Source organism: Xyrauchen texanus, chromosome 8 (genome assembly GCF_025860055.1).
Source record: "Xyrauchen texanus isolate HMW12.3.18 chromosome 8, RBS_HiC_50CHRs, whole genome shotgun sequence".
NCBI classification, from domain to species: domain Eukaryota; kingdom Metazoa; phylum Chordata; class Actinopteri; order Cypriniformes; family Catostomidae; genus Xyrauchen; species Xyrauchen texanus.
In genome coordinates, this window is record NC_068283.1 from 23,726,684 (window position 1) to 23,749,125 (window position 22,442).

Consider the following 22,442-nt stretch of genomic DNA (forward strand, 5'->3'; position numbering starts at 1 on the left):
AATTGTTATTAATATTTTAAATTCTGGAAGTGCCGTTTCTATCCTTCAATTGATACAAAATGGTTAATTCCTTGGTGAATCATGCAGTACATTTAAGATGAACAAGTCTGTTAAGTCTTGCAAGCTAAAAAAAAAAGTTAATATACTCTTATGCCACATTTTATCCCACAGATGCAGAAGTTTCCATATAGTGACTCATAATTCATAAATCACAAATATTCTTTTTTCGATTAAGAGTAAACATGGTGAACTCTAATTAACCCTGTTATGAAAATAGTTTAGCTATCTATGATTTGCATACCCAACTTGAGGTAGCACTTTATCAGCAGATTTAAAGGACCTCCTTTATTCAAATGAAGATGCCATATAGAGTATGTTTTCTGTGTAATGAACACTTGTCTAATTCAAGTCTCCTCACACAACTATTACATTATTTTTGCTTGGAATTGGAGAGATCTTAGAGGACAATGAATCTAAGTTCATTCACTCTCCTTGTACTGGTTTCATGTAAGCTTAAATTTGTTCTCTTGACTTATCCATTCTTTCTCAATGCAAACATTTATATTTAATTATCTGAATCTTCTATTTTATCCCAGATGTGCATGGTCAGTCATTGACCTCTTCTGGCCCTGAGGTGAAGAAACCTGGAGAATCAGTCACTCTGTCCTGTGTGGTTTCTGGGCTCTCCCTTAGCTGGTTGCACTGGATCCGTCAGAAACCAGGGAGAGGACTAGAGTGGATTGGGCGCATTGAAAGTGGCACTGGCACTATTTTTGCTCAGCCTCTACAAGGCCAGTTCTCCATCACAAAAGACACTGGCAAAAACATGGTATATTTGGAGGTGAAAAGCCTGAAGACTGAAGACACGGCTGTTTATTACTGTGCAAAAGAGTCACAGTTAGACAAATGTCTGCAGCACTCATCAAAAACATGTATTGTTTTTATGAAGTGCAGCCATGCGTGGCATGTTGAGCATTTATACCCAGAGAGTTAAAAGAGATACTCTCTATTTATCTGTTTCATTGTCCACTTGCTCACATATAGATTTTTTTTAAATAGATGTTTTACCAAGCACCTACAGAGAAAACAATGCAGACACATTTCTCTCAAGATCATTATATATCACACGAAGAACATGTGCAAGAACATACACAAACAAGTAGCGTGTCAAATGCCAATATGGAGTTCAATCTTCATATGTAACAAAATAAAACATCTAACTATATTGCATGTAGTATGAAATTAAGGAACCTTTGTAATAAAAATAAAAAGGATATTGTCAGATTTGAACTGCAATATTGTTAAGTGACTATTAAAAATCATATTAACTTGCATAGACTGGATAGGTTGCTCCAACCCTGTGCAGTGGGAATGAGGTGTATGACAAAATATCCTATTCATTAAATGTACAAAAAGATTACCTAGCATTTTTGGTCTGATACATTCTCTCTATCAATGTATAAGCTACAAAATAAAAACAAACAAACAGGGAGTAACATTTATTAGACCATACTTATCGAATCATATTCTTTTTTTTTTTTTTTCTACATCAAAACTTTGTACAGTGAAACTCTGAGCTACAAGTGAATGTCTGTTAGCACTCCTAGATTAATCCTCATGATCATTGATTTCAGACAGTGAACAGACAAGTCACAGTTTTGTAGAGATCTCCCTTCTCTTTATATTTTTGCCTCTAGCTGATGGCACAAGTATGTACATTTTACTCATCTCAGTCAATTCAAAAACACACATATACCTCCACTCCTCCATGTCTGTATTAATCCTACAGCACATATTTAATCATGGGGCCAAGGATGATTTTTTTTGTGGTGCTATTGATCTCTCTATCATATGGTACTGAAAATCTTTAAGTCAGCTTTAATAATATGCTGTGCAGAATATTCCACTAATATAATCTGTGATAGTGATTCTTAATGTTGTCAACTTGTCCTATCCTCAATTTCCAGATTGTTGGAGCTAGACACTGCTCGAGTCAGAGTCTGTGATTATCAAACCAGGAGGATCTCACAAACTGACCTGTACTGCTTCTGGTTTTAAATTTGGTGGCTTCTGGATGGCTTGGATCAGACAGGCTGCTGGGAGAAGACCAGAGTGGGTTGCAATGTTATCCGGTGGCAATAGCTACATCTATTATTCTGAATCTGTTAAGGGACAATTTACCATCTCGAGAGACGATAGCAAAAATCAGCTGTACCTTCAGATGAACGGTCTTAAAATAGAAGATAATGCCCTTTACTACTGTACAAGAGTGACACAGTAAAGCAAGAGCATGTGGTGCTGAACAAAAGTATTTCTGAGAATTAGCCAGCTGTAACAGAAAAAAAGTAGAGACACAGTAGTGTCAAAAATGCAAGTAGCCTGAGCCAATGGTTTTCAAACTGGGGTCCGGGGACCCCAAATGAGCCACAAGGGAGTGATGGCGGGCCCAGGAATTTTGAGAGAAAATTAAAAAAGATTTTACAAAATCGATAAAAGTACAAAAAAAAAAAAAAACTATTGATTTTTAATTGTCAATTATTTCTTCTTCCTTACAACATATAGTATATTTTTTATAAACATATACTTGCTGTGGCAGCGGGGGCGTGGTCAAGCGCCCGTCCAGGAGAGAAAGCAGTAAGGGCGCTTCCACCTGAGCTAAATTATGTCTAACACCTGTCTCTATGGGAGAGTCTGTTCTTGTGAAAGTATTATATTGATGTGAAACTGTAAAGTACTGGAGATAATTAAAGGCTGTACCTGTGAAACGAAGGAACCCGTTTCCTGTGTTCTCCTTACCCTCCTGGCTTTAAGTTTGTTACACTGCCGAAACCCGGGACAAAAAAATAAATAATAAAAATCCAAGTACGCCCCATGGAGCCCTCTCAGTTGGCTGATGTCCTCCAGTCCCTTGCTGGGATGCACCAGGCCCTCCAACAGTCCATGGTGGAGCTGCACCAAGACCAGGACCGGAGATTTTTTGAAGTTCTGCGGGCTCAGGCAGAGGACCGCAACGCGATCCGGAGCCTCCTTGGTCAGGCGAAAAACCCAGCCCCGATCCCCGACATCCGCACTCAGCTACCCCCCCCCACGAAGAGCAAAATCGTCAGCTGTTCCGGTCGCTAAAGAAGAGTAAGAAGGACCGCCCATTTGCCTTCTCCCAGCGGCTCCGAGACGCGTGCCGGAAGTGGTTGCTAGCAGGGAAACCTGACGTCGGGGGAGTAATCGACCAGGTGGTACTGGAGCAGCTTATTCACGCTCTGCCAAAGGGAACCACGAGATGGGTCCAGTGTCACCGCCCGGCGTCCCTGGAGGAGGCCGTCCAGCTTGCTGAGGACCATTTGGCGGCGTACCCAATGATGGAAGAGCCCTGCTCTCTCTCCCCTTCTCTTCCCCCTCCCCCTGTGTGTTCCCCTCCTCCCCCTCACTCTGCTCTCTCCATAGAGCCCGTTCCTGCCCCGCAGAGGCGAGGAGCCCCGCCATCGCGACCAGTTCCCCGCGCAAGGCAGTAGACGTCCCCTGCCTCCCGCCACCCTCCCCCTCAGGTGGAGGTGTCCGCCGACACAAGTGCGGGCGTGGCGTCTGGGCCGGCATGCTGGGGCTGCGGGGACCCGGGGCACTTCCGGGATCAATGCCCCGTGATGGAGCTGGGGATGGTGGTCCACGTCCCCGACAACCCGCAGGCTGCCCCCGATCGAGCCGGAGCATACCGGGTACCGGTAAGAATCATGGGGGGTACTCACCAAGCATTGGTGGACACCGGTTGTAATCAAACCACTATCCACCAACGCTTGGTTCAACATGGGGCATTGAGCACAGGTAAGATGGTGAGGGTGAAGTGTGTGCATGGGGATATTCACAAATACCCTGTGGTGACCCTTGCAATTAAATTTCGGGGAACAAACAGTGTGGAGGCAGCGGTTATTCCCGCCTCACCCATCCGCTGATTTTGGGAACTAACTGGCCTGAATTTAAGAATGCATTAAAGGAAATAAGTGCGGATGGGTCCTGCATGAAAGCGAGGAAATGTGTTATGTGCGATGCTCTGGCGGGGGAGGCGGAGCCGGGGCCGTCTTCGTCAGCTCCACGTCAGGATGACGTGAGGGTGGGTGAGGCTGCAGCCCCTCCCATCCACAGAGGCTTTCCCGAAGGGGATTTCCCTCTGGAGCAGTCACGGGACGAAACCCTAAAGCACGCCTTTGACCAAGTGAGAGTGATTGATGGTCAACAACTCCATCCGAGCGTCGCACCTACATATCCCTATTTTACAATTATAAATGAGCGGTTGTATAGAGTGACGCAGGACACGCATACAAAAGAAGCAGCAACCCAGCTCTTAATACCGCGGAGCCGCCGGGAAATGCTTTTCCAGGCAGCTCATTATAATCCGATGGCAGGTCACCTAGGGGAAAGGAAAACACTGAACCGCTTAATAGCCTGTTTTTATTGGCCGGGCATTGGCGGCGATGTCCGCAGGTGGTGTGCGGCATGCTGGGAATGTCAGCCGGCCACTCCAAAAGCGCCATTGCGCCCTCTTCCGCTAATCGAGGTCCCCTTCGAGAGAATTGGCATGGACCTTGTTGAGCCATTAGAGCGGTCAGCACACGGTTATCGCTTTGTGTTAGTCCTAGTGGATTATGCAACACGATACCCGGAAGCAGTGCCTCTGAGCAACATCTCAGCACGTAGTGTTGCAGACGCACTCTTCAAAATAATCTCCCGGGTGGGGATTCCGAAGGAAATCGTCACCGATCAAGGCACAACTTTTATGTCACGAACACTACACAAGCTTTACGGACTATTGGGTATTAAATCGATTCGCACCAGCGTTTACCATCCGCAGACAGATGGCCTGGTGGAGCGATTTAACAAAACTCTTAAGAATATGATTCGTAAGTTCGTGCACGAAGATGCTAGGAATTGGGATAAGTGGCTCGACCCCCTGTTATTCGCAGTACGAGAGGTCCCGCAAGCCTCCACAGGGTTTTCCCCCGTTTGAGCTGCTGTATGGGTGGCGCCCGCGCGGGGTGCTTGACGTCATCCGTGAAGCTTGGGAGGAGGGACCTTCTAATAGTAAAAATGAAATTCAGAACGTTCTTGATCTTCGAGCAAAACTCCACACACTGGGGCAATTAACACAGGAGAATTTGCTCCAAGCCCAAGAATGCCAACGCCGGCTCTATGACAGGGGTGCACAGCTAAGGGAATTTACACCGGGAGATAAGGTACTCGTATTGCTCCCAACATCGAGCTCTAAATTACTCGCCAAGTGGCAAGGACCCTTTGAGGTCACACGACGAGTGGGGGATCTCGATTGAGGTGAAACGAACCGATAGAAGGGGCACACGTCAGATATATCATCTCAACCTCCTGAAATTGTGGAGGGAGGTGGTCCCTGTGATGTTGGCTACGGTAGTTCCGGAGAGGGTGGAGCTTGGACCGGAGGTAAACAAAAAACACAATCTTAACACCCCGGTCACTTGCGGAGACCACCTCTCACCGTACCAGCTCACAGAGTTGCAAAAGGAGTTTTCGGATGTGTTTTACCCTCTACCGGGTCGTACGAACCTCATCCAGCACCACATCGAGACCGCGCCAGGAGTGGTGGTACGTAGCCGCCCCTATCGCCTGCCTGAACACAAAAAGAAAATAGTTCGGGAAGAATTGGATGCGATGCTTGATATGGGCGTAATAGAGGAATGCCACAGTGATTGGTCCAGCCCGGTTGTTCTTGTTCCCAAGAGTGATGGGGCTGTACGGTTCTGTGTGGATTATAGAAAAGTTAACGCAGTGTCTAAATTTGACGCGTACCCAATGCCCTGTGTTGATGAGCTGCTCGATCGGTTAGGTACTGCTCGATTTTATTCGACGTTGGATTTGACAAAGGGTTATTGGCAGATCCCCTTGACACCAATTTCCCGTGAGAAAACAGCCTTCTCCACGCCGTTTGGATTACACCAATTCGTGACTCTTCCGTTCGGTTTGTTTGGGGCACCAGCCACGTTTCAGCGTCTTATGGATCGGATCCTCAGACCTCAGGCCGCTTATGCCGCTGTCTATTTAGATGACATCATTATTTATAGTAATGATTGGCAGCGGCACATGCAACATCTGAGGGCGGTCCTGAGGTCGCTGCGGCGGGCGGGGCTCACAGCAAACCCCAAGAAGTGCGCGATTGGGCGTGTGGAGGTATGGTATCTGGGGTTCCACTTGGGTCATGGCCGGGTGCGTCCCCAAATTGACAAGACCGCGGCGATTGCGACTTGCCCAAGACCTAAGACCAAAAAGGGGGTGAGGCAGTTCCTGGGGCTGGCTGGCTATTATAGGAGGTTTGTACCCAATTATTCGGACATCACCAGCCCGCTGACTGACCTCACTAAAAAGGGGGCTCCAGACCCGGTCCAATGGTCGGAGCATGTGCCAACAGGCGTTCACGCGGGTTAAAGCCGCACTTTGTGGGGGGCCGCTTTTACATGCACCTGACTTCTCTCTCCCTTTTGTATTGCAGACGGACGCTTCAGACAGAGGGCTGGGGGCCGTACTCTCGCAGGTGGTGGAGGGGGAGGAGCGCCCAGTGCTGTACATCAGCAGGAAGCTCTCCTTGAGGGAGACCAAGTACAGCACGGTGGAGAAGTGTCTAGCCATCAAATGGGCGGTCCTCACACTCCGATATTACCTGCTGGGGTGGGCCTTCACTCTCTGCTCGGATCACGCCCCACTCCAATGGCTCCACCGCATGAAGGATACTAACGCCCGGATCACCCGTTGGTATCTGGCGCTCCAGCCCTTTAAATTGAAGGTGATCCACAGACCGGGGGTGCAGATGGCTGCTGCTGACTTCCTTTCCAGTAATGGGGTGGGGGAGTGGTGGGCAGGCCGGATGGCGCCCCAGCCTGAGTTGGGCGGTGGGGGTATGTGGCAGCGGGGGCGTGGTCAAGCGCCCGTCCGGGAGAGAAAGCGGTAAGGGCGCTTCCACCTGAGCTAAATTATGTCTAACACCCGTCTCTGATTTCAGTGAGCATGGGGAGAGCGGCATAAAGTTGGCCACAGAACCTCCAGTTAGGAAGAGGAGAAACATGCGCCAGTCTAGTGTTGGCATGATATGGGAGAGTCTGTTCTTGTGAAAGTATTATATTGATGTGAAACTGTAAAGTACTGGAGATAATTAATTAAAGGCTGTACCTGTGAAACGAAGGAACCCGTTTCCGGTGTTCTCCTTACCCTCCTGGCTTTAAGTTTGTTACACTTGCGTATTGTACATATTTTATCTTTCTAGGGATTGTTTTTTACCATCATCATCACTGTTGTTCTTAGCTTGCTCACTGGTTGAACAGCAATATTTCCTGAACAGCAATGTTTTCGGTAAAGCTTCTTTGGAACAATAATAACTGCAAAAACAAAACAAAAAAAACATGTTACAAATAATAATAATAATAATATATAAAAATTATATTTCTCTAATATACTAATATTGGGTAAAAAAAATTATAAATGAACTATTTGAATATTTGCCACATGACATTTTAATGTCATGTGGCTCACTATAAAAAATAAAAGTGAATTATTCATTGGATGAGAGTACAAAATGGGTCAGTTTAGCCAACATAAAAATGTACACTGCCTTTACATTTTAGGAAGGGGTTCTTGACAAGAGAAACATCACATTTTGGGTCCTTCAATTAAAAAGTTTGAGAAAGTGAGAGAGAGAGACTTTTGACTTTTAAGGGTCTATTTATTTGCTATATATATATATATAATATATATATATATATATATATATATATATATATATATATATATATATATATATACACACACACACACACACACACACACTAAAAGGATTATTAGGAACACCTGTTCAATTTCTCATTAATGCAATTATCTAATCAACCAATCACATGGCAGTTGCTTCAATGCATTTAGGGGTGTGGTCCTGGTCAAGACAATCTCCTGAACTCCAAACTGAATGTCAGAATGGGAAAGAAAGGTGATTTAAGCAATTTTGAGCGTGGCATGGTTGTTGGTGCCAGACGGGCGGTCTGAGTATTTCACAATCTGCTCAGTTACTGGGATTTTCACGCACAACCATTTCAAGGGTTTACAAAGAATGGTGTGAAAAGGGAAAAACATCCAGTATGCGGCAGTCCTGTGGGCTGAAAATGCCTTGTTGATGCTAGAGGTCAGAGGAGAATGGGCCGACTGATTCAAGCTGATAGAAGAGCAACTTTGCCTGAAATAACCACTCGTTACAACCGAGGTATGCAGCAAAGCATTTGTGAAGCCACAACACGCACAACCTTGAGGCGGATGGGCTACAACAGCAGAAGACCCCACCGGGTACCACTCATCTCCACTACAAATAGGAAAAAGAGGCTACAATTTGCAAGAGCTCACCAAAATTGGACAGTTGAAGACTGGAAAAATGTTGCCTGGTCTGATGAGTCTCGATTTCTGTTGAGACATTCAGATGGTAGAGTCAGAATTTGGCGTAAACAGAATGAGAACATGGATCCATCATGCCTTGTTACCACTGTGCAGGCTGGTGGTGTAATGGTGTGGGGGATGTTTTCTTGGCACACTTTAGGCCCCTTAGTGCCAATTGGGCATCGTTTAAATGCCACAGCCTACCTGAGCATTGTTTCTGACCATGTCCATCCCTTTATGGCCACTATGTACCCATCCTCTGATGGCTACTTCCAGCAGGATAATGCACCATGTCACAAAGCTCGAATCATTTCAAATTGGTTTCTTGAACATGACAATGAGTTCACTGTACTAAAATGGCCCCCACAGTCACCAGATCTCAACCCAATAGAGCATCTTTGGGATGTGGTGGAACGGGAGCTTCGTGCCCTGGATGTGCATCCCACAAATCTCCATCAACTGCAAGATGCTATCCTATCAATATGGGCCAACATTTCTAAAGAATGCTTTCAGCACCTTGTTAAATCAATGCCACGTAGAATTAAGGCAGTTCTGAAGGCGAAAGGGGGTCAAACACAGTATTAGTATGGTGTTCCTAATAATCCTTTAGGTGAGTGGTATATGTGTATGTATATGTATTTTATTTTATTTTTTTAAAGCATTCATTTTTCACATTAACAAATTTTCCAGGATTTAGATTTAAGAGAAAGAAAATAAAATAAAAAAATAATAATAATTTCAAACACAGATACACTTAAATATACAATTCCAAGCAACCATCATTATCAACATCACAAATACATTGATTAACCCCCCATTTATATTTAAACATTTCCATGTCTCCGAACCAATTTATAGAAAGTAAATTCAATTTTAATACGAGATTTTAGTAAACACTTTAAAATGGACTCCACATCAGTTGATGCATCACCACTCAACAGCTTTTTTCGTGACAACCATATGGCCAATTTTGCCTGCCCAAATAAAAAATTTATCAAAACATTAACTTCCTTTCTATTACTTCTATATTTTGGTCCATAAATGGAAAAAAAAAAAAAAAAAAAAAATATATCGGTGTAAAAACTTCCCCCAGCGTATTACACCACTCTTCCAATCTATTAAAAAGTGGTTGAAGCCTTTCACATTCTAAAAACAAATGAAAAACCTGTTTCCTCTTCTCCACATAAAGGACAACCCCTCCCTGCCTGTGGGTCAAAATGTGCTCTGTGTCTGTTCGTAGCTATAACCCCATGTACAATTCTCCACTGCAGATCTCCAGATCGCTTCTCAAGGGGTGGTTTGTACACGGACCGCCAGCTACCTTTAGGGGAAGCGCCCAGCCCAAACATCTCCTGCCATTTTGACTCTTTGACACTCTAGTGATTTGAGGTGCCATATTTTAACACATAAGGTATAAACTTCTTTCTTTCCAGCATCTCGAAACAAAACCAGCTGTGGTGTCTTAAAGGATAGCAAGCAACCCTCCTTTTCTTGCCATGTCCCAGCCTCAGCAGAGACACTCAGCTCTGGAAACACACATTTGTCCACCTCCTCTTCAAAGGTTTCTAGTGCCAGTCTATAGTCCTGTGGCAGAGACTCTAAAATCTGATCCAACACTTTGTGCTAATCTGATTGATCTTAGTCCCAATTTAAAAGCCAAACTTTCAGCAGTTATCCATTTTTGTCTTTCCATTAAATGTCCAATCTTTGCAATTTTCGCTTCCCACATGGCTTTTCTGAGGGTGTCTGATTTAGAAATGTCCAAGTCTAATTCAAGATTAAACAATAGCGGTTCTTCTGTCAGCCATAATTTCTGTGTCCCGTTTCACTCCGTGAAGACCTAAAAAGGGTCCATGATCTTAAAATCGATCTATAAAAAGAGCTCAGTCCAGAAAGGTCCAGTTTATTAATTTCCATAAGGAAAAGATGACGGTCTAGACCCATGTTTCCCGCTCTCCTCATGAGTGCACAAGCAACTCCAGCCCAGCTCACCTCTTCTCCATACAGCAGTCTCTGTGCCGTCTGGATTCTGAAGGCCTTTATTCTAGTCGCGACATCAATTAGCCCCTGGCCTCTTTCATGTGTGGGTAGATAAAGAACCGCCGCCTTCAACCAATGATGTCCTGTCCAGAAAAACTCCACCAGTCGCTGCTGAATTTCTCTCACCAGATCTTCAGGAGGTTCAAGTATTGCCATTTTGTGCCATAACGAAGATGCAACCAAATTGTTACAAACCAGTACCCTCCCCCTGTAGGATAGCTGGGGTAGCAACCATTTCCAATTAGACAACCAAGCACACACTTTCTCCACTAGGCCCTCCCAGTTTTTTCTTTTGTACCCTTCTGTCCCTATAAAACCCCCTAAGTATTTGAAACCTGCTCTTCCCCACTGTAAGCCACCAGGAAGTACTGGACCTTTAACATCTTTTCCACACCACAAAGCATCACATTTACCCCAATTTACAACTGCTGAGGAGGCTTTACCATAATCTGAGTGACATCATCAGCGTGCGGAAAGTTTAATATTAGAGATTACAGTGTCAACCTTTAGACCCATTAACTCTTTCCTCAACTTACACAGCAAGGGTTCGATTACAATACTGTACAGTTGACCTGAGAGAGGACAACCCTGTCTGATACCTCTTTTTACACTTAAAGGGATACTCAAGCCACCAGCCATTTTAATCATACATTTTGCCTCAGTAAATAAGAGTTTAATTTTTGAAATAAAACTATCCCCAAAACCAAAAGCCTTCAAAGTATCAAAAAGAAAAACATGGTCAACCCTGTCGAAAGCCTTTTCTTGATCCAAAGATAGCAAACCCACATTTACATCATTACAATGATTAAAATCATAGACATCCCTTATTAGGTGAAGATTCTGTAATGGATCTATTCTTTATACAATAAGATTGATCCTTATGCACAATTTCTTGTAGCACCAAATTCAGTCTATTGGCCAAACATTTAGAGAGTATTTTGTATTCAGTGCATAAAATCGATACTGGCCTCCAGTTCTTTAAAAGTGTCAAATCACCCTTTTTTGGGAGCAACGATAAAATAGCACGTTGACAACTTGTTGGAAGAATTCCATCAAAAAAGCATTTTTGCAATATTTTAAAATAGTCCTCACCAATAGTGTCCCAAAAGAATTTATAGAATTCACCAGGAAGTCCGTCAAGTCCTGGAGTACGACCTGAAGAGAGACCCTTTACGGCCGAAGTTACTTCATCGAAGGTAAGCTCAGTCTCTAGAGAAGCCTTTTTTCTTCAGTTAGGACCGGAAGATCCTTGAGCAGCTCATTCCTGCAGTGTTCATTTGAACTTTCAGCAGAGTACAAATTTGAGTAAAAAGACACAGCAATTCTACGCATCTCCAGCGGATCTGAGGTCACATGTCCGTTGTCATCCTTCAACGAGTACATCTGTTTTTGTTGGCTCTTTTTACGCTCCAGATTAAAGAAGTAGGTAGTAGGAGCATCCATGTCTTTTACAGTCAGAAAGCGGCTTCTTATGAGAGCTCTTTAACACTTTCATTTAAAATTGAGCTTATTTGATTTTTTTTTCTCAGTCCATATTCTTTTAGATTATCAGCATCATTATCTGTCATTTTTTTTTCAATATCACAAATCTCTCTTTCCAGCCACTCCAAAGTTTTTCTTAATTGAAAAGAGGAATGAGATGCATATTTTTGGCAAAAATCTCTAATATGCACTTTCCCGACCTCCCACCACTGTATAATACTTTCAAAAAGACTTTTTTCTGTTTTCCAGGTCTCCCAAAACAATTTAAAAGTTTCACAAAAATGTTTATCTTCCAAAATTTTTGTATTAAAATGCCAATAACAACTTGTGTGTTTTTTGCCAAAGAAACTGCAACAGTAATGAATTTATGATCAGAAATAGCATTAGGAATGATATTTACATTGACGACTCTATTTCTCATATTGTAAGACAAATAAAAACGATCCAAACGAGCAGCAGAAATATTTTCCTTACAAACTCTCACCCATGTATATTGCTTTGTAAGGGATTATGTTCTCTCCACACATCTAATAACCGTAACTTTTGTACAACACCAGCTAAACAGGAGGCTGACACTGCATGAGGCTCCTCCCCATTTCTGTCTAGTGTAAAATCAAGAGTACAGTTCCAGTCTCCTCCAACAACAATAAAAACATCATCTTTTTCTTCCTTTATTATACTTTCTAACCTGGTGAAAAAAGGTAAACGTTTCGCTCCACTATTAGGAGCATAGATATTCACAAACAAAAAAATTAAGTTACAAATTTCAGCCTTTACTATTAAACACCTTCCTGGCTCCACTTCATTTTTTGATAGAATGTTAGCTTCAACAGAAGGGGAAAAAAGGACAGCTACACCGGCACTTAGATTAGTCCCATGACTCAAAACATAGTCTCCTTTCCACCATAATCCCCAATCAACTTCATTATGAGTACTATGGGTCTCTTGTAGGAAAGTGACACTTAAATCCTTCAATTTAATCATTTCTGATAATATCACATTCTTCCATCCCGCATCCCATTAATATTAAGAGATCCCACCCTCAAACACTCCATTAAAGAGGAGAAGAAAACAGAAAAGAGAAGCAAAGTTAAGTCATCATAGTAGTTTTGTTGTTCCCCTCGTTAATCTTTCTCTTCCTATTTTCTTACCCTGTCTTATAACAGTTAAATGTTTTTTAAGACGGAACCTCTTTTGTTGTGAGATTTCTTCATAACTACTTCTTTCTTATCTTCATCACAGAATTAACAAACTCTTCAATATCAGGGAAATAATCATCAATTTCAGCCCCAGATTTTCCTTTTGTCTTATCTAAGAAAGTATTAATCTCTTCAACAGTGTATAGATCATTATCAGCCTCTCCCTCTGACCACTGCTCATCCTCTTTCCTGCCATCATCAGTAAACTGTGAACACTCCTCTACCTCATCAGCAATGTTCTCCTCGGAGCCTCCTGCCTGAGCTCCCTCATCAACTATCTCTTCTAAAACTCCTTTTCTTCCATCATTCATCACAATCATATCAGAATCAGCAGCATTCTGTGAGCCAATCTGTACAATAGCATCAGTATAATTCACACCTTCAGCATTGACACTCACCTCCTCTTGTCTTTTCGCCTCCTCTATCACGTTCCACACTCTGCTCTACTACAGCATTATGGTGATGTTCAACAGTAACTCCAGTGTCATCTCTAGATGTGGACGGCCATAGCTCATCTCGATGTGGACACGCGAAACGTTTATGGCCCAAATTACCACACTCGAAACACTTCAAACTCTCAGTGCTCGCATAAATCATGAATGAGTTTTCTCCGTGATTCACACGGAAGGAAACTTCAAGAGTACGCGTGGGTGAAATGAGAAACATATAGAGCTGACGTCTAAAAGAGAGTACATGTTTGAGTGCCGCATTTTTACACCCGAGGGGAATCATTTTTACGAGACTCGCGATCTTACCGAACCTCTGCAACTCTTTCATAATCACTTCATTCGACACGAACGGAGGCGCGTTTGATATGGTGATTTTAGCTGCTGGAGCGGATAACGGGCTAACAGCAACAAACGTTTCCTTAACCCATAACCCGCAAATACCACAATCGCTTTATTCATTCGTGATGCCGACACTATATGATCGAAACCGATCTGCTCACCGATAACTACGAGCAGATCTTCCACTGTCACTCCAGGCTCTGGCACACACCTGCAACCATGCCGGAGTGATAGAGCTGACCCGGGAACAGACTCCATACCGGCGTCTGTCTGACGCACGCGGTTTGAAAACCGCGCCTTACCGTTCTCTAGCCTCTACCTAAAACTAGAAAAGAAAAAACGAAGGGAAGAACAAAAAAAAAAGGATATGTATATATGTAGAAAAAGCACGATAAAGAAAACACTCAAGCTTCTCGCACACTCCCAGCATGCCCCAGAGAGAGAGAGAGAGAGAAATTACAGACTGTCCTGTTTATAAGCTGCATGGGAAACCAAAAAATAAAAGGGGGATAAAAATGTTACAACACTTAACCTGTGCAGTGCAACATGGAGAATGCTTCATTTACTTGCACAACACTAGTGTAGCACAGACAGCACAGAACAACGCATGAATTGATCTACACTGATCTAACAGTGGGCCATACAAGTGGACCCACTCATAATATAACATTTAAAGGAAACTAATAAATGTGAGGTGCACTAAAAAATGATGAAAAAAATACTGTACTGTCATTTTGTTTTAAGAATCAACACTACCAACTATAGTTGTATACGCAACAGGAAAAATTAGTTAAGCCAAGCTAAAAGCTACACTTGAGAGGAAGTAGGAAGTTACACTACAAGATACACAACAAAAGAAGCTTGCTACATTTAGTCAAGTCAAGTCATTTTATTTGTACAGTGCTTAACACACATCGTTTCAAGTCATACTATGAAGAGCATTAATCATTACAGAAATAATTGGCATGTTTCCAGATTACAAATGAAAGCATTTACATCCAGACAAGCCATAATTAAAATTGCCATAAGGTGTTAAGACTTGTTTTCAGAGGATATTGAAAGACTTTATTTTACTTTACTTTTTAATCTTAGTTTTTCTAACATGATTTTTTGCAGTGCATATTTCCATGTGGTGCCCTTTACGCAGTTGCTGTTAATGAACACAGTTTTGAGGAAAACATTACACAGAATATGAAATATTGCAATAATGACATATGATACAACAGAACACAATGAGGAACAAAATTAGCTGTAGTTTAGTATTTATGCCCGATCTGCCAAACATGGTTTTATCATTCAGGCAAAGCTGCTCAGAAGGTACTAATCAAAACTTTCAAAATATAAAACTGTTGCGAAAATTAGAAAAATATAGTTAGGCTTAACTTCGACACGGAAACTTGCTTACCGTTTCAGACCTATTAGAGGTGTTCATGTTGAGATATGAAGAGAGTGGACTGACATTTTCACTTCCTCGCACATGTTTAGGAAACTCATGAATATTAAATGTTAGCTCCGCCAAGAGAAAACAAATATCTCAGAAACCGAAAGGCACGTAACACTGTAAAATTTTCCCGGGCGTAGCGATTCTATGACATGAATGAATCGTGGATGCCTAAATAAATTCACAATCTCCTCAAAATCAAACAAAAGACGGCAGCTTGGCGTCAAACTGCTAATTAAGCGGATGTAGCCTACTCGAAACATTCATATAAAGGTACTTGATTACATAAAAATTACTTAGCAAGTTTCTGGAGCACTATTTAGGTGAAAAACATCTGAAATTCCAAATCATTTTACGCTTTTCGGACGCTGCTCTCGGATATCTCTCAATCTTAAAACACCTGCGCGTTCTCCCTACTCCCCTTCCCGACACAGGTTTTGTTAGGGAAAATACACACATTTGTATCTGTAGTCAATCGCCACAATATGGACATTTTACTGGAAGTTTCTAGGACAGAGAAATACTGATGAACATACAACATATGTAAATTTACATATCACGTTTCAAAGATGACAAAATATATTTAAAGCAAAAACATTAAAACAAAAATAAGATCGAAATATTTATGGGCTACATTAATAAATATTATTACAAATTAATAATTATATATGTTATTGATTTAAATATTGAATAATTAAATACTTTATTAAATAAGCATATGACCAGCATTGCATCCGTAGGCCTACAGTAATTAAACCATTTTTGACACATATACATTTTATTTAATTGTGTAAATTCATAATTTTTGAAGTCATAAATATGTAGGCTACTCAATAGAAATGTCTTTTAATTATAAACCAACAACGAAATTGCAGCTTGTAGCCATGCGCTTATTTTTGATACTGATAAAATGACATATATCTATAATACATTTTAACTATCGTAATTCGTGTTCATGTCTATGCCTAATTCTTAACAGTAAAAAATTATAATTATTGATAATGGGCTACTAAAAATGTCAATCTTTGACCTTGACCAACAATGTTTCTTCACAATAATATATCAGAACAATTGTCTACTGTCTACATCAAATAATAAACTAAAGCACTTGATAAGGCAACAACAAAACAGTCTCATTAATAATGGCATGTTTAGCTTGCATATCCGAAAATGTAATTTTCTTACCATTACACAGAGCATGAAGTCTGCCGCGTGAAGTTAGACGATTCCTGCCAAAAAAAATTGTTACACCAATTCGTCATGAAGATTTTGTGCACACGATATTCATTGTGTATAATTACGGAGCCACACTGGTAATAAGCCATACAAAAACCTAATTGGGACTCCTGTACAGTTTACAGAATCAGTAGGCCTACCTCAAAATAATGAATGAATGACATTCTCGTAATTTAACAAGAGTGAACATAGTCTATTGTTTTTTTATTGGCTTATTTGGATAAGAATAAGGATACAATGTCTATTTTTGTAGTTACTGAAATTAAAGACAGCCGGCTACTTGTTAGTCTGAGAGGCCTTAGTGGTTGTTTCTTTACTTGTTTGCTTGTAGTTTTTTCTTCATGTATGTACTGCATGTAGAATCAAATGCCATGGGATGAAAGTGCTGGAAGATTGACAATAAGACACCAAACACTGAATAAAGTTCTATAGATCAAAATGCTTGTTAGATTATGAAAAAGGTGAAATCAATATAAACCATTATTGCAAGTAATGTACAGTTATTGCAGAATTTTAATAATAATGGAATACAAATAAAAATGAATCCGTAACGTGGACATGAATGAGTCTTTGGTTTTTACATGTATGTATATCACTGTGAGGCATGGGTGGGGTGACACAGTGATTAAATCCCATACAAAAACGAATAGAATGCAAGGTGACATCAGTGCTGCTTTGGCAAAAAAAAATAAAAAATAAATTATATATATATATATATATAAACATAAGCCTCCTGACATGGCAACATTGACTCAACCAATAGTGTGGATTTAGGGCAGGACTATCTGTTTTTTTTTTTTTTAACAAGATCAGACAGATGAGTATTCGGGAAACCTGTTGGCAAACAAGCATTATTTTTGCAATACCGTTTGGTGCAGAAATTACACATCAGGTTTAAAGGTGTACTCGTTTTTTTTCAATGCTAAACTTATTAACACAAAAAAATATTAAGAATGGAATAATATTTTTGAAAAATATATTTGAAATCAAGTACACTGACGTCAGTCTTTTAGAAAAAGCTGCTTTATTCTACATGGTGCTGGGTATATAGGGTTGCCACCAATCTCATAAAATACAGGACCATCCCGTATTTAAAGATAAAATTATGCGTTCCATATTGAATCCATCTAATTTGAGTTTTTAATGGCAACCTGAGTGTGTGCACGGCTTCAAGAGAGCAAACAAATCAGTGTTGTTCATTTATTCTTTAATTCTTTCGTAGTATTATATTTTCTTTATAGGGTCACCAGAACCATCAAGCTGCAATCACTGTGGGATAATTCTGTTACCCCCATATCAAGCATGGTCTTTAATTATTCCCATTCTTCCTATTTCTTGTGTTCGGGTAAGTGGTAGGGTCGTCTACATACCACTATCCTGGGGTTTGTCATGATGTGGTGTTTTATGAGATCAGTGCAGCCGTGGAGAGGCATGAACACATCAGTGAAATTCTTTTGCAACCTGGCAACATCTGTACATTGTGACAGTGAGAATTGGTCTCCATAAATGACTGGCTTTTAGTTATTGGCTTTTAGATTCACCTCTGGTCCAAGCTCCTCCCTCTCCGGAACTACCGTTGCCAACGACACAGAGACCGCCTCTCTCCCTGGATGTATGAGTTTGAGGTGGTAAATCTGACGTGCCCCGCCCCCATCTGTACGGACCACCTCATAGTCGACTTCCCCACTTCACTGTGTGACCTCAAAGGGCCCTTGCCACTTCGCAAGTAATTTCAAGCTCAATGTGGGCAGCAATACAAGGACCTTATCTCCCAGTGCAATTTCTTGTAGCCGAGATCCCCTATTATACAGCCGGCAAAGAGCAAATGTATGATCTTTGAGAAAATCAACAAATTAACTTTCTCGCAATTAGCAACTCTTCCTGAGGCACCACAACCCACTGAGTGAAGACTGCAAATTCACACCTCATTGTTGCCCTTCCACATCTGTCCCATTCTGTCCTCTCTCCCCCTCACCCATTCCCCTTCAGCTCAGAATCACCCTTGTATGTAACAATAGCCTATATCTGATGTTTACAAATAAGGTAACTAGTGTTTAGAATCATTTAAAATGTATCAGAAAGTCTGGTATAGTGCTCTTATTCCCAGGTTTGTAAAACTTAATGACAACAAAGTTATAAGGTCTTTGCCAAATGCTGTATAATTCTGGAGGTCTGTCCCCATCCCTGCTTGTATGTTAATGAGGTATGTCCCCAGGACTTCCAAACCTAACCACTCCCAAAATTCCCTTTGTTCATTGTTTGGGTATTTAAGGAGATGTGACACATTGTTCATGGGTCTCTGTAGTCAGACGAGCCCACACAGTTTACTGTGTGTAATTTATATCAGGTGATTGCAATTCGAATTTCTTATATAACTTTGACTTATCACTGTCTAATTGGAATTGATGAATTGATTATGTTACCTGGTCAATAAATTGTCAACATTTGATTTTATCCTGACTGACTCTGACATTGTGTTTCCCAAACAGATTAAACGATTCGTATGTTACCGCAAGTCTGCGTCAGATTAGTGACGACTAATACTTGGCATCAATTCAAGTGTACTTGGTTTGCAAAGACAAAAAGGAATTTCCGTTTAGAACAGCAAATGCTGCTTGACCAATCTAAATTCGTGTGTGTCTTACCTCTGTTTTAATTTGATGTTTCTCCAGATAAGTGTACGTGGGAAACCACGCATGGCCAATCCAAAGCTATTACAAGAGAAGTTATGTTGGTCAACTTACATCTGTAATAGTGGCCGATTCCTGGGTTTCAGCACCAGTGTCACAAGGTTCAATGAATGAGGAAGCTTGAGACGGCCACTCTTTATCCTTATACACAAACCCGTTAGCACAAGGCATAACAGTGAAGCTTTAAAGGAAAGTGAACAACGGCAATGGCCAACACACAAAGTAGCTTCAGTTTCTCTCCCAGTCACATGTGCGCACACACAGCTTTGCTTCATCTGTTTCCTTCTCGAGCACTCTGTGGACTGGGCAACTTTTTATTTCCCCCATCTCTCACTGTGAACATAGAAACTGCAATTACCAGCAATTCATCTCAGGTGAAAACTCTTATAGCTTTCTCTTTCTCCTGACGAACACTCGACCACGCCCTCGCCTCCACAATCAAAGAACGTAAAAATGAAAAGATTTCACTTATAATTTTACCGCATTCATCTGGAAAGAATAACAAGGTCTGTTTTATACTGGGTAATATGTCACTTCAAAACATGTAAAGCATTTGCAAAGGCTGACGTTGAAATTAACAATCTAAAAGTTTCTAATTAACACCTCTTGGCACAATGATGGCAACATTTTTTAAAAGAAGCTGAAAGTTTGAAGCTAACTGTTATCGGCTACACACAAACAGCAACCAATCCACCAATCCTTCTGTTAGCCATCCAGAAATTCCACCTACATATCCAAAAACAATGGACTCATATTTTATCGCAGGTAGGTTCAATATTTCTTATTACTTCAATAACTAAACATAATAAGCTGAACATAACTAAAACATAGATTCAGCAGCATTTTACACAAGGCTAATGTAACTAATTGTAATATTAGTTTATTTAATATTCTATATTATAGAATATAATTAGCTATATGTGGCTTAAAGTATCTGTACTCTATACAAATGTTCCTATAAAAGCTGCAGTTTAGAGTACTACTACATTCTTGATGTTCTCTCTCTCTCTGGATCAATCTGGGAGTTTAGGGAATGTGAGCATCTCACAGGTGAGAAGAGCGTTTCAGTGGATAGTTTTCGTTACTATTCTGTTATTTAAATATATATATTTTTTAGTTCTAGTTATTAATTTTATATATATATATATATATATATATATATATATATATATATATATATATATATATATATATATATATATATAATTTTAAGTGTAATAGGCGTCAGGTGAAAGTTTTTCGGCCTCGTGGCGGAGGGTTTGGATGGAGTTTTCCTCTCCGTCTCTCCGCCATGGAGTCAGGTGTGTATGACGCCGGAGCGGCTTGATGACTTGCTCGTGGTTATTGAGGAACAAATTGGATTTGATAGCATTATATCTGCATCCAGAATGAACAAGGCCGTGGTGGTTTTTCTAAAGGAAAGCTTTGTAAGTAAACTCATCGTAAGCAGCGTTTGGGTAAGTGAAGCTTTTGTTATTGTTTCACCGCTAGTTTCACAGTCGACTAGGGTAATATTCCACCGTTTATACATAATGCATGCATTGAAAATGAACTACAGAGGATCGGGAAAATGGCAAGCGAAATTAAACTGATTCCGCTGGGTTGTAAAAACGATCCGCTAAAACACTATTGTCTTTCAGGCGGCAGGTGTTTATGTTTTTAGAATCGCCGACGCTATCTCGTTCCGTGTTAAACACGAAGATAAAACGTAGGCCTACATGATTTATGCGAGTACCAATAATCTGAAATGCTTTGAGTGTGGTAATTTCGGGCATAAGAAAATGGCATGCCCGCTTAAAATGCAAACTGAAGACAATACAAACAAAACGAATGAAGTTGAACAGGCGGACGCCGGCGAAAGGGGGATGTAAATAAAAGTAAAGAAACAGAGACAGACAATGAAACTGAAAAAGATGAGAATGTAAACAACAAACAGAGCACAAAAAAATTATTGTGATGAGGAGAATAAAAGGAGGAATTGTGAAGAGGCTGAGACAAGTGATGCGAAAAAAAATCTCATCTTGAGGTTTCTGCTGGTACTGATACAGTTGAAGATATACCTGTAAACATCAAGGCGTTTCCAGCATTGAAGAACATCCGGGGCTTAGCCCAGACCATTTTATGCAAATACAGGGATCACTCGAAGAGTTTTTTTTTCTACAGTAACACTTTACTTTCAGTCAAAGTACATCTTAATTGTGTGAGACTTCAGTAGAACATAATATGAACTGTTGTGTATTGGTATATTACATTTTATGTCAACAAAACAACTGTCCTAGAGAGTTCAGTCAATCTCTTTTCACCTGCTCCTGTCGCTCTCCCTTCTTATCGAGTGTTGCTGTCTTTTTCTCTCTCCTTACACCAGAAAGCTACCATAGAGACAAAAGATGTTTAATGTTAACATTAGTTTAAAGGGCACCTATTATGGAATTTTGAAAATTACCTTTCATGTAGTGTGTAACATAGATTTAAGTGAACAAAAACATCCTGCAAAGTTTTATATATGAAAGTTCACCGTAAAAAAAGTTATTGTCTCTCAAAAGTAGGAGTCGACTCTGAGTCAATGTAATGAATCGATTTTCCAATGAGTCATTTTCCTTTTCGTTGTGACGTCAAGACGAAAAATTATCAAATTGGCACGCCCACTCATTGTGCGCACGAGACACCAGGGAAAACTTGAAAACATCATGTCGACAACAAGACGCTGTGTTCTTAAGTGCATATCAAAAGCGACCTTTTTTTCACTGCCCAGGGACGAGCATGTGAAGAATCAGTGGCTAGAGTTTATATTTACAACTATACCACACAAGTATAGCCCGAACCTTCTGCTGTGTTCGCGTCATTTTAATGACGCTTGCTTTACGAACATGAATGCTTTCAAGTGTGGATTCACGAGCCGGTTGATACTGAAGGAAGGTTCAGTACCAAGTTTATTTGGATCAGCTTCCTCCTCCGAATCACAACCTGTAAGTATTATTAATAATTGTTGCTTTTATGTGTTTTTTAGCATGCTTAATAAGTATTTGTGTGTGTTGTGTAAGTTACGCTCAGCGCAGCTTCTAGGTCTCCAATGTCAATTTTGAAATATGTGAAATGTTTGTCGATGTTATTGGAGTTGTCATAAAGAATAGAGCAATAACTT

The 22,442-nt window shown here is 40.8% G+C and overlaps 1 protein-coding gene across 1 annotated transcript in view; it reads left to right on the forward strand.

Moving 5' to 3' along the window:
- Positions 1-375: 375 nt before the first annotated feature.
- Positions 376-22,442, forward strand: part of LOC127648121 (immunoglobulin mu heavy chain-like) — a 111,055-nt gene continuing 88,988 nt past the window's right edge. Inside the window, exons 1-2 of the mRNA XM_052132721.1 lie at positions 376-507; positions 597-891. Of these exons, the coding sequence (XP_051988681.1) occupies positions 468-507; positions 597-891 (335 nt within the window). The 5' untranslated portion in view covers positions 376-467. The remainder of the gene's footprint in view (positions 508-596; positions 892-22,442) is intronic.